General features: G+C 35.8%; 1 protein-coding gene across 4 annotated transcripts in view; it reads left to right on the top strand.

Annotated features, from left to right (window-relative positions):
- The window catches only part of LOC121424513 (F-BAR domain only protein 2-like), a 121,198-nt gene that overhangs the window by 41,756 nt on the left and 65,139 nt on the right, over positions 1-14,303 (top strand). For all 4 annotated transcript variants that reach the window (XM_041620227.1, XM_041620226.1, XM_041620228.1 and 1 more), the window contains exons 5-8: positions 2,401-2,472; positions 2,949-3,054; positions 7,022-7,101; positions 8,832-8,930. In XM_041620227.1, the coding sequence (XP_041476161.1) occupies positions 2,401-2,472; positions 2,949-3,054; positions 7,022-7,101; positions 8,832-8,930 (357 nt within the window). The remainder of the gene's footprint in view (positions 1-2,400; positions 2,473-2,948; positions 3,055-7,021; positions 7,102-8,831; positions 8,931-14,303) is intronic.

Raw genomic sequence — 14,303 nt, 5'->3', positions numbered from 1 at the left:
CCGTCTGATACAACGACGGTCTCTTCTCCGGTGTCTCCTTCTTACATACGCGATGAAATGTGATCCACCGTTACAAATTTGACCCGGACATCGCCCAAAACATCGGCGACCCTCGATTAATTTACATGACATTACCGTAGGTTTTCAAAGCTAATCTTTTGATGAAAAGTTGCTTACTGCCTGGCCTTTATTTCTGACACATAACTTTGGAAAGAATGATTTCTGATTTTTAGATATTTACCACATTACCGCCGTTACAGAAAAAAACAAACGTGGACATCGCATGTAACGGTGGTATGCCGAGTTGTAGGAATGATTTATGATATGAAGTCTCTTTTCATTTGCTATCCCATTACTGTTTTGTTATTAAACAAATGTTGCTTTATCAATTATGGCCATTTGAATTTGACTAAGTTTATCTTTTGATTAGATATCTTCAACTGAAAATGACCATTTTGGATGTCACACTTGGTACCCCAAAAAAGAGTCTGGACATCATCATTTAAAGTCTCACCATCAATAATACTTGCAGTTCAACATTTTTATTTCTGCATCAAGTAATTGCTTACATAACTGCCTTCCAACAAAACCACATTGCAACATCAAAACACCAAACACATTTTCAGGATAAAGCTAACAATTCATAAGGAACACAAAAAAGTGCTGTTGCCCCAACCCCGTGGAATGACCCATATGCTCAATGTCCTGTGCAAAATGCATTCCCTCTACATACATGTATACATGTACATTTGTATACATGTACATGTACCTGGATGTGGTCTACACCTCCATGTACCTCAGACCATGTCGTTGGATGCGCATTGTATGCAAAGTTAAATTGAATAATGGATTTGACATTTGCACATGACATGAAAATGCATTTGTAGGAGATGAATTCCTCGTCAATTTTTTTTGTAGTCGTTGATACATTTTTATACCAAATAACCCCTTTCCCCCTTGAAAAAGGTGGGTAATTTGGGGATTTGGACGGTGGATATTGAAAAGTGCATTTTCTTTATTTGATATAAATGTAGCTACATGTACCGTAAATGTTGAATGAACAAGTCATTATAATTTTATCACTGATAATTAGTAGCCAAATTATGATTGAGACCCATTTTTTTGTGTTGTTCTTCACGAAACTTGTCGTTACCATTTGAATGAATGGTGTTTCCATTGTATGTAAATTACAAAATAGCAGATGATCCTTTTCTTTAATATCATTGATCTGCCATTTTCTGCTGAAAAATCAAATGCAGGCAGTGATAGTTAATACTAATTTAGCATTATGGCAGGCTTCCATTCACTATTCCCTTTTCTCTATAGATATAGGATTTATAGTACTCTTAAATGTTAAGGGTTATATAGATGATCGTATTTCAGGATATGTGAATTGGTTTTCTGTGTACTGGATAGATGGTCATGATAATAACTTTTTATCTACCCAGGGTAGCAATTTTTTCTGTGATTTCCCTTTTCATACAAGTTGTATACAAAGTACATCTGGATTGTGTGTTCATTTTATTGCATTTCAAGGTAAATTGGAAAGAGGAAATGGTGATGGTGGTTCCCACAGCTGGCAAAGCCATTACGGGCATTGATCAACTTGATAATGAAAATTATTTAGATATGTTTAGAATACTTCCCAAATATTTATATTGTAGTAGGGGGCGGATCCAACATTCACCAGAATAATATGACAATGAACCCATGAAATGACTCTCTAGTTTATTTAGAATAGAGCAGTGGGATGTGTTTATAATACTTTGCAAATATTGATACAAAAACCAAAGGAAAACGGAAGGTGTTATATTAGTACACTATAACTGGTAGGATCATTATAGTTGTCCTTCATTTTGGTGCATGACAAGTTGGAAACAAAGTAATTTGTATCCAATGAAAAGACAGCACGTCGGTAGACAAGGTGAAACTCAATGTTAAACTAAACTCATCTGAATCTTTTAACTGTTAAAATATTCTACCTGTAAATCTCAGAAAATTGATATCTATGCCCCCTATATTTTCAAATTTGCTTTGTGTGCTCTATTTCAAAAACATGGATTTGCTACTGAATTAACATAAAACTATAACAACTCATTAATATTTACATGTACCGGTACATTTTCCTCTTTATATTACATGTAAGTGCATGCAAATATTATGTACATATTTTATATGACTTTGCTGTATTAAAAATCCCTCAAATCTAACAGTTGAGCCTGTATAACATTTTGTCATTGATATAAGCAGTGGAGAGAATTTTCCAGTAAATATGTACAGGTACATGTATGACCACAGATATTTTGATGTTTACTCAAAAAGATCTTATCAACTGATATGAATCTGTGTTTATTTTCTAAAAATCAATTTTTGTCTCATTGAATTCCTGCGTGAATACAGGTCAAGATTGAAGTCCAAAGCACAGCGGATGTAGTCAACAACATTCAAAGGACGACAGATCTTGTTGCCTCGGTAAAATACCCCCTACAAATCAACTACGTGAAAATTGAACAAAAATAGAAAACAATTTGTATATAATCTCTTCCATAGGATACAAAGGTCTAACTTGATGTTGTGAGTTGAGGTTTAGTAATTTTGCATTTTATGCATCAGTGATTCAAAAAGGGAAAGATAATATCTGTTTTAATTTTATTTTGTCAGTGCTTCAGTTTTTCAAGGAGGATGATACATAATTCTTACATATTGTCTATATTCTGGAACCATATCGATGATATTTCTACTATCCCCCATTGTGCATGTGAAGGAGCTTTACAACACAATTTGTATCGTTTTTATTTAATTTATTTATTTATCATTCATTCATTCATTCATTTAATTCATTCATTTGTTCATTATCTACATGTAATTATTTTTGTTTTTCTGGGGGTGTTAAGTTGATCTTGAACTGGATAAGTAATATTTCTTCTATTCTATCTCCCATCACACAGGCGAAGGAGCTTTACAACACAAGATGCATTGAGTTTGAGAAGCTGAAGAGGGAAGGCGTCACGGGTAAAGAGCTGGAGAAAGCAGAAACAAAATATAAGAAAACATGTAAGAATATGATATGGGTTGGTAGAGGAGCACAGCTGACAATAATGGCTTGTTCTGATTGCTCTACAAGCAGTTGGTCTACTTCTCAGGTAGTCTAAGTACCACATGGGATATTAAAACATAGCCTGTCGGCACAGACTCTCATTGAAACATTGATCAACATGTAGGTCTTCATGTAAGACTAGCACATGTGAGTGCCTTCATCACACAAGTCATCGTAGGCTTTACATTCAGACCACTCAAGTGAAGGCTTGCACAGCGGACTAGGCTAAACCCATTTGGTCTACTATCAGTTTGGTCTAAATTTATTTATTTATTCATTTTCCAACACGTGGGCTGTTCTTCTGAGGGGTCGAGATATTAAAAACATACAAAGAAGATAGATTACAAATGAAAAATACTTTACATACGTGAAAAATACATTGTAGCAAACAATAAAATACAAAAACACATAACAAAAATCATCAAATTATTACCATTAAAAAAATGGGGAAGGGGGGGGCATGCAAACAGGGAAGTTAATCCTTTAGGTCATTCAGTACGTTTGATAGGCCTAGAGTGTTTATTTTCCGTCTAAATGTATTTAATGGGGTTTCGAATGGAATGTGTTTTGCAAGGGAATTCCACACCTTTGCACCTCGGAAAAGGAAACGTCTTTTTCCGAATTCGGTTTTGGGCAAATTTAATGTTAACTGCATATTACCGGATCTGGAATTATCATTGGATTTACGGTAAACACATATCTCTTTTAAATAATCTCATCTAAATGACATTTGGTCCAACCATCTCTTGGTCTAATACTCACTTGGACTAACTATTATTTAGTCTATTGCCCAGTTGGTATAATACTTATTTGGGCTATCATTTAGTCTATTGCCCAGTTGGTGTAATACCCACTTCATCTATCATTTAGTCTATTGCCCAGTTGGTATAATACTTAGTTGGGCTATTATTTAGTGTATTGCCCAGTTGGTCTAATCTCCACTTCATCTACCTATTATTTATTTATGGTCAAATGAAAATTTGCTTCCTATATAGTTCATCTAATCATATAGACTGAGCGACCTTAGACCAAGTAGATACCATAAAAATGGGTAAGGCTGAACTGGAGATTAGACAAAATTGTAGATTGGCTAAATGGCATTTAGACCAAATGGTTAGTAGACAAACTGGTTGTTGACGAAGTAGAATTAGACTTTGTGGTGTGAGACCTAAGAGAATTTTGTACAAAATCAATGGAGGCAGTACTAAAGTCACAGATGCAGGAGATATGCGATAGACCAGTAACATTCTTTAAAAACTTGGGTCCTTCCATGTTTGAACATTGTACAAGAAATTTACCCACATTTTGCTACTCTCAACCCAGGTGAGATGAATGTGTACCCAGCAGGATTAATTCCTTGAATGCACCAAAGGTATAGCCGGGGTAATATATAGTGCGCCATTGAATAGGCAACTAGATAGTCGGCGCCTCACAAATGCTAGATATTATTATAATTATGAACGTGTTGCTCGCTTCATGTACATGTATGAACAGGCCTTGCAGAACAAGGCACAAAAAGGAAGAAAGACTGAGAAAGAAGAAATCATTCAAATGCAATAAAAATTGGAATACAATCAAGGACATATTTTTTTTTACTTTTATCATATTATTAAGAGAAAAATAAAAAATGGTAAATAATATATTTGTGTAAATGGAATACAAAAGATTTCTATTTAAAAGGGGCACAAGAAGAATTTTTTAATTGTTTAAAATGCGGATAGAGAAATGGAATAGACAAAAAGTAAGGGTTAAAAAAAAGATGATCTCTTCCTTATAACCGATTATAAAAATAGATTCGATTTCCCTAAGGCTTGACTCTCTGAAGCCTTGGTTTCTTTTATTTGATATGACAAGAAAGCAAAACAGAAACAATGTTGATGATCAATAAGTAATCCGCAACAGAGGATCAATAAAAAAACTGGCACATGTAATGGATAAACCGAGAAAGAAATGAAAAAAAAGAAAGAAAGGAAGAGATATGTGACATGCATATCGATTCCTTTTGTCCTATAGCAGGTGGAAAGAAAAGGAGTATATATGCGTAACACATATTGCTTATGAAAAAGCAGAGTGCGAGCAGGCATCCAACAACATGTACAGTACATGTAATATATGTAATATGAAAACAACCCGAGGCATCGTACCATGTAAGAGGATACAACTGATAATGAGTTGATATGGGGTGATAGGGAGGAACTCTTCAGGGGAAAGTACCTTTCAACATTTCCACATCCAAACAACAGAGGGCAGTATGCCAAAAATCAAACCAGAGCCCTGAATTGGAGAGTGGTCAATTCGATAAAAGGCATTATTTTGTAACTAATCCCAGGATGACCTAGCTTTATAATGGTGGGATTTACAATCAACATGGCAGATATAAAATCGAAGAAAGTATATTGTTCGTGCCTTGATAGATGCACTTTGGGTACTTAGGTTTTAAAGGCTGTATAAAGTTGAGGTAAATGCATTGATTGCTTTTTCAAAGTTTGAATTGTCTGATTAGATGAAAGGATATATATATCATAAACCCAAGATGGGTGAAAGGTTTTATGCATGTAATGTATAAATCTGGTATTTAAGGATGAAATTTTCATCAGTTTTTTTTTTTAAATTTAATAGGAGTCCTGGATTGAGGTTTGAAAATTCTAATGTTTATTTCTTTGGAGCAAAGTCACTCAAGCGCAGAAGGGGGGGGGGACATGTAGGATACATTGTTATTTTTAGATATTTCTGATATGCAATCACTATATTTGTAAAATGAATGTTCAGATGAAAAGAAAAAAACATTACTGAGAGAAGGTACTATTAAAATCTGATCAACAGAACGGAATAATTAAAATCTTCACAAAGAACGTGTTCATGAAAAGTAATATCATGGTCACTAAATTTGTGTATGATTTGAATATTAGAATACTCTTTCACTAGGATTTACTGATGAACATTTGCTATACTTTAGACAGGCTTGTGGTCACAGTAAAATGCTAAAATTCATCAAATTTGAAACATTCTCATGTCTCTTCATCTTTTTATTTTTTTAGTTCACTCTAGCTTTTTAAATAACTCTATCTGTGCTAGGTACATTGCAACTTTATGAAACATGATTTGAAGCAGAAGAACAATATAAGAGAAATTGAAAATATTTTTGAAGCTAAATGATTTAAATTACCAGTACATGTATGTAAAATCTATTGACAACTAAGGCTTGTTTACAAAACCATTGTAAGGATTTGGAACCTGTTATGTTTTTCACTGCTTACATACCTTTCATATTAAAGAGATTCAGATTAACATCCAGGTACATGTAACTCACAGACTCTACTTATCTGAGGAAATGGTTGGATATCATTTTCTTTCCTGTTTATGTCCATTTATTTATTTACAATGTAATTATTTTTTTTACAATTTTAAGTGGTAATTTTTTCTTATTTTGGGTGTTATTGATACTTGATAGTGGATAATTATTTTTCTCCAGGGTTGCTAATTTTCAATCCTTGACAGTTTAATTTTTACGACATTGTTGAGTCTCCTTAATAATACTCTGAAATTGTAAACATCATAAATGACAGTAATGTTTTAAATTGAGTTTGGCTGATTGGATTTGTTATGATATTTTTTTTTTTTTTTTTTTGGGGGGGGCAATGCTGGGTCTGACACAAAATTACAAAATATTGCATTACTTTGGAACCATATATATATGGATGACACAAATTTGTCTCAACAGTTGTGTGAAATGTGAAAGAAAAAAGAGTGGTGAAAATGTGGCGACTTTGTTTCGAGTTGGGAACATATCAAATAAACCATCAAGCCCCCCCCCAGCCTTTTAGGGTTATCAAGGATGTTTCATATGTTCCGTCCAGGTGTTTTTTTAATCTTTTTTCAAATACATGTACATTAATGTTATTGTTCTCTGTTTTGTTTATTTAGTGGAGGAGTATAAAAATCTGATTGACAAGTATGGTAACCTGAGAGAAGACTTTCAGAAGAAGATGACAGATACATGTCAGGTAATAGTACTTATAATACACACCATCCAGGGCATTAGTACGTATTATATGCATCATGTACCATTGGAACAGTTTCTAATATGCCTGAGGTGTATCTGAGGGCAACTTTGTTAATCTATTTCAAAGGTAACAAATGCAGGTGATGGTAATTCCCAGGTGAAATGGTGTATATTGATATTTTATAAGGCAGTGACATGATTATTTTATAAACCATCCTCCTCTCAAAACTATCATATGTACAGGTAGATCCTAAACTAAGTCATATTTGGTTTAAACACTTTTCAAATAAACCACAACTATCAAATCCTGTTTCACATCAAGCATTATGAAAGAGGCCTTTCAACTACTAGTACTTGTTCAACTATTACAGTTTTGATTAATTGACATGTTTGTGAAATATTTATAGATAAGTAAAAAGGAATTCATGCATGCCTCTTATCATTTATATCAAGTACTATTTCAGGTATGCCCAGTACAAAACGTAGCAATTGAATATCGGACTGATTCTTGCAATCAATTGTATTGATTGTCATGTGCAATCAGTTGTACAATCAACAGTACGATTGATTGCCAAGCTTTGTGTAATTGGGGCTATGGTATTGTTAGATTGGTTTCTGCCAATACAGGAAGTCTGTATGGTACTTGTTTCAAGTTGTTGACTAAACATTCCTACATAAGTGTAAGAAAGTGTTTGCAAGGAGGAAGTACAACTGTTATTTGTTGATGATACAAGTACATGAACAAATAGGCAGTTTGGCATTCTGCAGAATTAGGCAGCCAAACTATACATTATCCATATGGCACATGTTTCTTCAGATGCACTGACATTAAAATATAGCTCCCCCCCTTACCAGCTGAAATGTTTGAGCAGAAATAGTTGTATGTGTAAAGTCTCATGTGTGCATTTCTAAGTGCAGATGGTTAATTTTCAATATTGATTAGTGCATTAAAATCATCACTTCTCAATCATTTTGTTCGACAACACAATCTTGTGACGAGAAAATCTCTTTGTCTCTTTTCCTGTAATAATACCATCTAGAGCAAGCAGGCGAGGGTTTGGGGGGGGGGGGGTCTTTTAACATTGATGAACAGTTTGTGTGGGATCCAGCTTATCCAATTTACCAGAGATTTTTTGTCTCTTCTTCATTTCCCAGAGGTATATCACCAGCGATGTGATCAAATTCTTTGTCAGCTTTAGGCTCGAGACTGCAAGATATCTCATTACTGTTATGTAGATTATTGGCTTGTCTGCAACATGGTATCAATGTCTCATCAGCCCGAAGCGCTCTTTGAAGCCCCATGCATATTAGCTTGACAAGGGGTTTTTAATCTGGATTCAACCCGCATCTAATCCTCTTGTAAATGTTAATTTAGCTCGTCCTGTTGGCAAGAATGGGAGGAGGGGTTGGGTTTAATCCAGGTTAAATATGCATTTAAGCCTCTTTCTGAAGTTTATCTTAAGTTTAACCAAAGTTAACTGGATCCCATCCAATAATCCACATAATTTGACCTTGCATTAAATAATGATCCCAAGTTATATTGATTTTATAAAATAATTGAATGTCATGTCTGTCTTGGGTGACGGAATATGAACAATATTTACACTGATTAACAGTTCAATGGGTTTTTTCTTCTCTCTGTTCCCCTTACTCTTTTTCTTCCCCCCACCTCTTTCTCCCCCCTCTCTTTCCCTCCCCCTCTCTATCCTTATATCTCCTTTTATCTTGTAGAAATTTGAAGCATTAGAAGAGGCACACTTACAGCAACTCAAAGACTTCATCAAGCAGTACAACATTGCTGTCAAAGATTGCCATAACAGTGTACAAAAGGTAAGAAGTATTAAAACCCACAGTAGTTTACATGGTGATAGACCAGTTGCACTAATGAAACTGACTCCAGATCGACCAGTGGTAAGCCATTGGAAAATAGTGTAGTACCTTTGGTCGCTCTGGGGTTGGTTTCACTGGTGTGAATGTAGCAAAACAAAACTCATATTTGGAGTAATTAGTATACAAATGGCGAATAGGCATAAGTGCGATGGTGCAAGATATCTCATATGGTTAAAAAAAAGATGCTCTATTCAATGAGGCGTAGCCGAGATGCATAGAGTGTCTCCTTTCACTGAATGCGAAATGTTGCACCATTGCACGAATAAGAGTATTCGCTATTGGAGTTGGACAATGCCTCAGAAGTTGGCAAAAATACACAAAAAAATAAATTTTTCCCTATGTTAATCCATGAGTACCGGTATAAAAAAGAATATTATTGACAGCAAGAGTGGTCTTTGTTGAAAGCAAAAAGCGAAATTCCTTAAATGTGCACTGCACCTGCATTTACTAAGCACAATGCATTGGAGTCCTAAGTTTTATTGTCATTTTGTCCTGACCATGTGCAACAGTACAAATGTTTGACATTCATCCCCCCATTTGCTCGCGTATAAGAAGCAAAGTAGGAATTGGTGCATATGATTTTGGAGCTCAAGCTTGCTTGCTTAAATGTTGCCCTCTATAGGTCAAATTATGCAGTCTCTTTGCCAAAACGATACACGCGATTGAACCTTGGTTCAAAACTTGCATTGAAATAGATGCTCATAAATTTGCATTTTTTAAAATTTGCGCTAGCTGATCCTGCCGCAAAATCTGTGAAAATTTCCACCCTGCGAAAATTTTCACTTTTACAGTACTTTTCATAGCTCAAAGACATAGCCCGCGTTCATAAAAATGATCCAGATCACATTATTGATAGCTAAAAACAAAGTGTTATTTGTCCCAAAACCAGTATTCATTTTTTATCTTGTGCAGATGTAAAAATTTGCTCATACCAGCACCAAAACGTCAACATATATTTTGAATTCATCCTTTGTTGCAAACATTCTACCATGGTGAAATTCACATTATAATTGACAGTTGGCCTGGTGTAATTAACAAGTTTGTTAATATGGAATGTTGACCCTGCTCGCCATGCAGAATCAGTTCGCGGGGCAAAAACACAAATCAGTGGATTCTATCTGCGCATATTCTATGCCATGCGCGTTGACGTTTCAAAAACAGGTGAGCAATCAGCTAATTGCCGTTGCAGACTCTTGGCGTCATGTTTTCACGCAGAAAAATTGCCATGTCTGCTCCTGCTCGCGGTTCTGATCCTACTATTTTGGCGGTGCAAAATTGCCTTGTCTGCACCGAGAGCCGATACAAGTTAATCATGTCAATACACGCATAATAAACATTTTACATCGGCTCTCGTTTCTGCACCGCGAGCAGATGCAGCGTGAAAACATGGTAAGGGTGGTATGATGTTTATTACATGAAGGTTAATTTCAGTAAGGTTAGTTTCAGTAATATACTTTTTTTTGGGGGGGGGTCAATCATTCCTTAAACCTACCTTGTTTTGATGAATGCATATTTTACCAGAATATTTTATTTTGCAGTATGTGTATTTCCATGGCTTTTTTTCAAATTGGAGAAGCGCTGTATTATTTTTTATTTATTTTCTTTTACTAAGAATAGTATGCATATTCCTGACTTTATAGAAGTCTTGAAACATTCCCAGGATACAATATGTTTTAATTTTGATATGAAATCCCACATTCAAGATATTGTAATATCAAACTGTATCTTTCATTCATTAGAAGTCTATTATGTTTTCTTTGTGAAATATGATGAGAACATATGAAGTTTAAAAGCCCCTACATGTAATTGTCCCACTCCTCTAAAGCTCATCTTTATTCAAATGGCAAATTCTAAAAGACGGTTGGCAATGATGAGAACATTTATTTACGTTTATATCTTTGAAAAACATGCCTAGGTTTTGTTTTCTGACTCCCCACGTCATTACGCAATGTTGTATTATCATTGTTTACGGAGAAATATCATTTTAATATATTAGAAAGGAAGGAGGAGAGGGGGGGATACTGAAATGATTATAAAAAGGGTACTTATCCTTAGATTTTTCTCCATATGATTAAGTCCTGGCCCCTCATATTGCTTTTGTCTTACAGGTTTTGCTATTTAAAATTACATGAGTGCACTCTTTCTATATTGCCACACCACAGACTCCAAGATAAATGTCAAGTTTTTGCTTAAAGCCAGCTGCTACAGACTCTTGCTATTAAGGGGTATCTAACTTACGTCAATTGCCTGAATCATAAGACGTAAAAAGCCACCTTTTTCTCTCCCCTCCCCCATGAGTAATAAAACTGTCAGCCACTGCTTCCATGGTGAGGGCTCGACATACAGTCCTTCCCCTTGACTCCTCCAGAACCTCTCAGGGGTTCCGTAAGACAAAGACTCAATAGAGTCGATTACAGATTTCAAACAGCCATTCTGATTGGTTGATTGAACAATATGTGCATGCAACAATGATGCTGGTTGGCTATTGTTGCTCTGCGATTGATTGCAAAATTAATGTTTGTGTCGTAAGGGGCCCTGCTTTTGCTTGGCCTCACCGAACTTGTGTGCTTCCGTTAGACGTCATTCTTGAAGCATTGTTTGTTGCATGAGTGGGGTGCTACGTGCTTGCCAAGGGTTGAGAAGAAAGCAAGAGAAAAGGGCAAAGAGAGGGAGAGTCTGAAAGGAAGGAAGGAATGGAAAGGCCATGGGAGGAAGGTGGGGTGGGGGCTAAAGGAGGGGGCTATATTGTTTATATTCAGTTTTTTTTATTTGAGATTTTAGGCTGGCTTTTAACATCATAATTGGTCCATTTAACCAAAGTATGAACCGTAATTAAACAACCATTATTGAACAACCTGGGAAGCATTTCATCAACATTTGTTGTTTGACAAATTTCAGGTCCGACAACTTCCACTGTTTTGATTTGCTGAGAAGCACTGTTACGTTGATATCCGTCAGATAAAAGAGTTATACAGATGAAACATCTGACAAGTCCTTTCATGAAAATCTCCCCAATAATGGTCAACATTTCATGTACATGTACCACACAGTTAATTGAGCTCTGTACTATACTTGGTCTAATACCCAGTTATAGTCTTATTTTTATTTAGTATAATTCCCGATTGGTCTAATTTCCACTTTATCTTCGTAGTTTGCTTCGTCAAATGAAACTTGGTTCATTAATAGGACATTTATAGACTAAGTTGTGCTGTGGATGTTAGATGAAATGGGTATAGCCTGTCAGGATAGAAGACAACATGGGAAGTTGGCTAAATTGCAATTAGACAAAATGGTTCGTAGATAAACTGGTTTTAAATGAAGCAGGATTAGACCTTGTGAGAGGAGACCTTGTAGAAATGTAGACAAAGCGGAAATAGACCAATCTGCAATCTACCGAATATAGTCTGCTGCATGTCTGCATGCAGTGTGAAAAGTATATTCATATCAAATCGAAATCACAGTGAATATAACCCGTGACTCATGCCATGTATGTTAAAGGACAATGTCCTGTGGTTCATGTTAAACAGCTGCTGTCATCCCCAATACACAAACAAGGGATTAGCAATCTCGCCATGGATCAACTTATTTTTAAGCCATTGTTTACATGAAACCAGGGGTCTTTATAACAAATCTTTAATTGATTGTAAAATCAGTTTGTAGGTTCAATGCAATCAAGCATAAAATCGGTCATGTGATCAATTGCTGAACTTTGTGTAGCAGACTCAGTAGTAGTTGAACTTAATTGAATGGGAAATTTTAGTAGCCAAGAGATTAACATCATTTTGTCTGTATGGGAAAACCGCAAGCTGAGAGTGAATCCTGTTTATGACATAAACATCTCATCTATATATAAAACCTCTCATTTATTGTTATGATGTTGCATTATTAAATGTTTTTTGTCATGAGCATGTAAAATGGTGGCTGTGGAGGGGGGGAGGGGCAATAAAACATCTCTGTTACTATGGGGATGATATTACTTCAAGAGAAGGAAAAGGGATGATCAGCACATTTGGAACTTCCTCAGCAACTGTTAATTGAACATGAATGTCCTACTCGCCTCACACTTGAAAGGCAGTAGGATCCTATACATAGGACACTCATATTATAGGATGGTGCGAGTTACTAATGCCTGACTTCCAAATATAACTTCCCCCCTGAACTTCTGCCCAAACAAGCGCTCAGTGCCCCAGCCCACTCATCACATGTTGTTGGCATTCACAGTCATGCCCGCCAAGTGGCATTTGCCACTGCCTTTGTCATTTCGATTCTTTTCCTAAGGAGACGCTCGCAAGCGATGAAAAAAAGGCTAGTGTAATCCGTACCAGAACTAGGAGCTTAACCGTCATTACAGCCGGGCTCATCAGATCCTGCACGAACTCTTGGCTGCTATCCTTGAAAGTGGATACATTTATTTTCCGCCTGTGTCATGCTCAATCTACGATTGCGAGGGTATTCTCAAATCAACTGATTGTGAGCGTCGATATCAAACATGAATGTCGTGCTGTAGACCTTGTGTTTTAAAAACCTTCTCAGTTGCATTCATGGATTAGAACATTTGTTGCCGAGTATAAACAAGTCTTGAATCTCGGCTTCTTCAGGAATATCTTGTGGATTGTACAGTAAACATTGAGTAATGCTTATTGGATGTCAAAGGCATCTTAACATCTGTTTGCATGGATTCTACAACTCCAAGGGATTTGTCTGTCTTGTCTTTTTAACCATTCAAAAGAATTATGAAACTATATTCAATAAGACTTAGTGTTGAATAGTTCCAGTGTTCGCTCACATGAATTGAACTCAAAGAAATTTCCTGTGGTCTTTTGTCTTGAAGATCATTTGCCGTTGGATATTACAAGGATTTAACAGCATTGCTTGCAGATTTTTATCTTGACATAACTTGCATGGATTTGACTCCAAGAGAATGACTGTGTTATCCCTCATCTTTTAGAACAATTGACAGAGGCTATTACAAATCCATATTTAACAAGGTGAAGTCTCTGATGTACACTGAATATTCTCTCATATATTGAACTTCAAGAGATTCATCGGATCTTGTCTTTCAGAATTATTTGCCATTGGATATTTCAAGGCTTCTGCAGGATCGCTTCAGGATTTCCAAGAAATGCAAATCTGCGACAGGATTTTATAATCATTGTGGAAACAAGAGCGTGGCGATTTAAGGGAAAGTCCCAAATTTGAACCATGTTCATTGTATTCATGCCCCTCCTTATCCACTGGATGTGATATAATTGATTTTGGATTTCAGAAGCTTTTGGAGTGTCTCTCTCATCGGATTATTCTCACAGGATAACA

This window comes from Lytechinus variegatus, chromosome 11 (assembly GCF_018143015.1).
Source record: "Lytechinus variegatus isolate NC3 chromosome 11, Lvar_3.0, whole genome shotgun sequence".
Classification (NCBI taxonomy): Eukaryota; Metazoa; Echinodermata; class Echinoidea; order Temnopleuroida; family Toxopneustidae; genus Lytechinus; species Lytechinus variegatus.
Note: the sequence above shows the minus strand (reverse complement) of the source record. Positions and strands in the feature narration are given on the sequence as shown.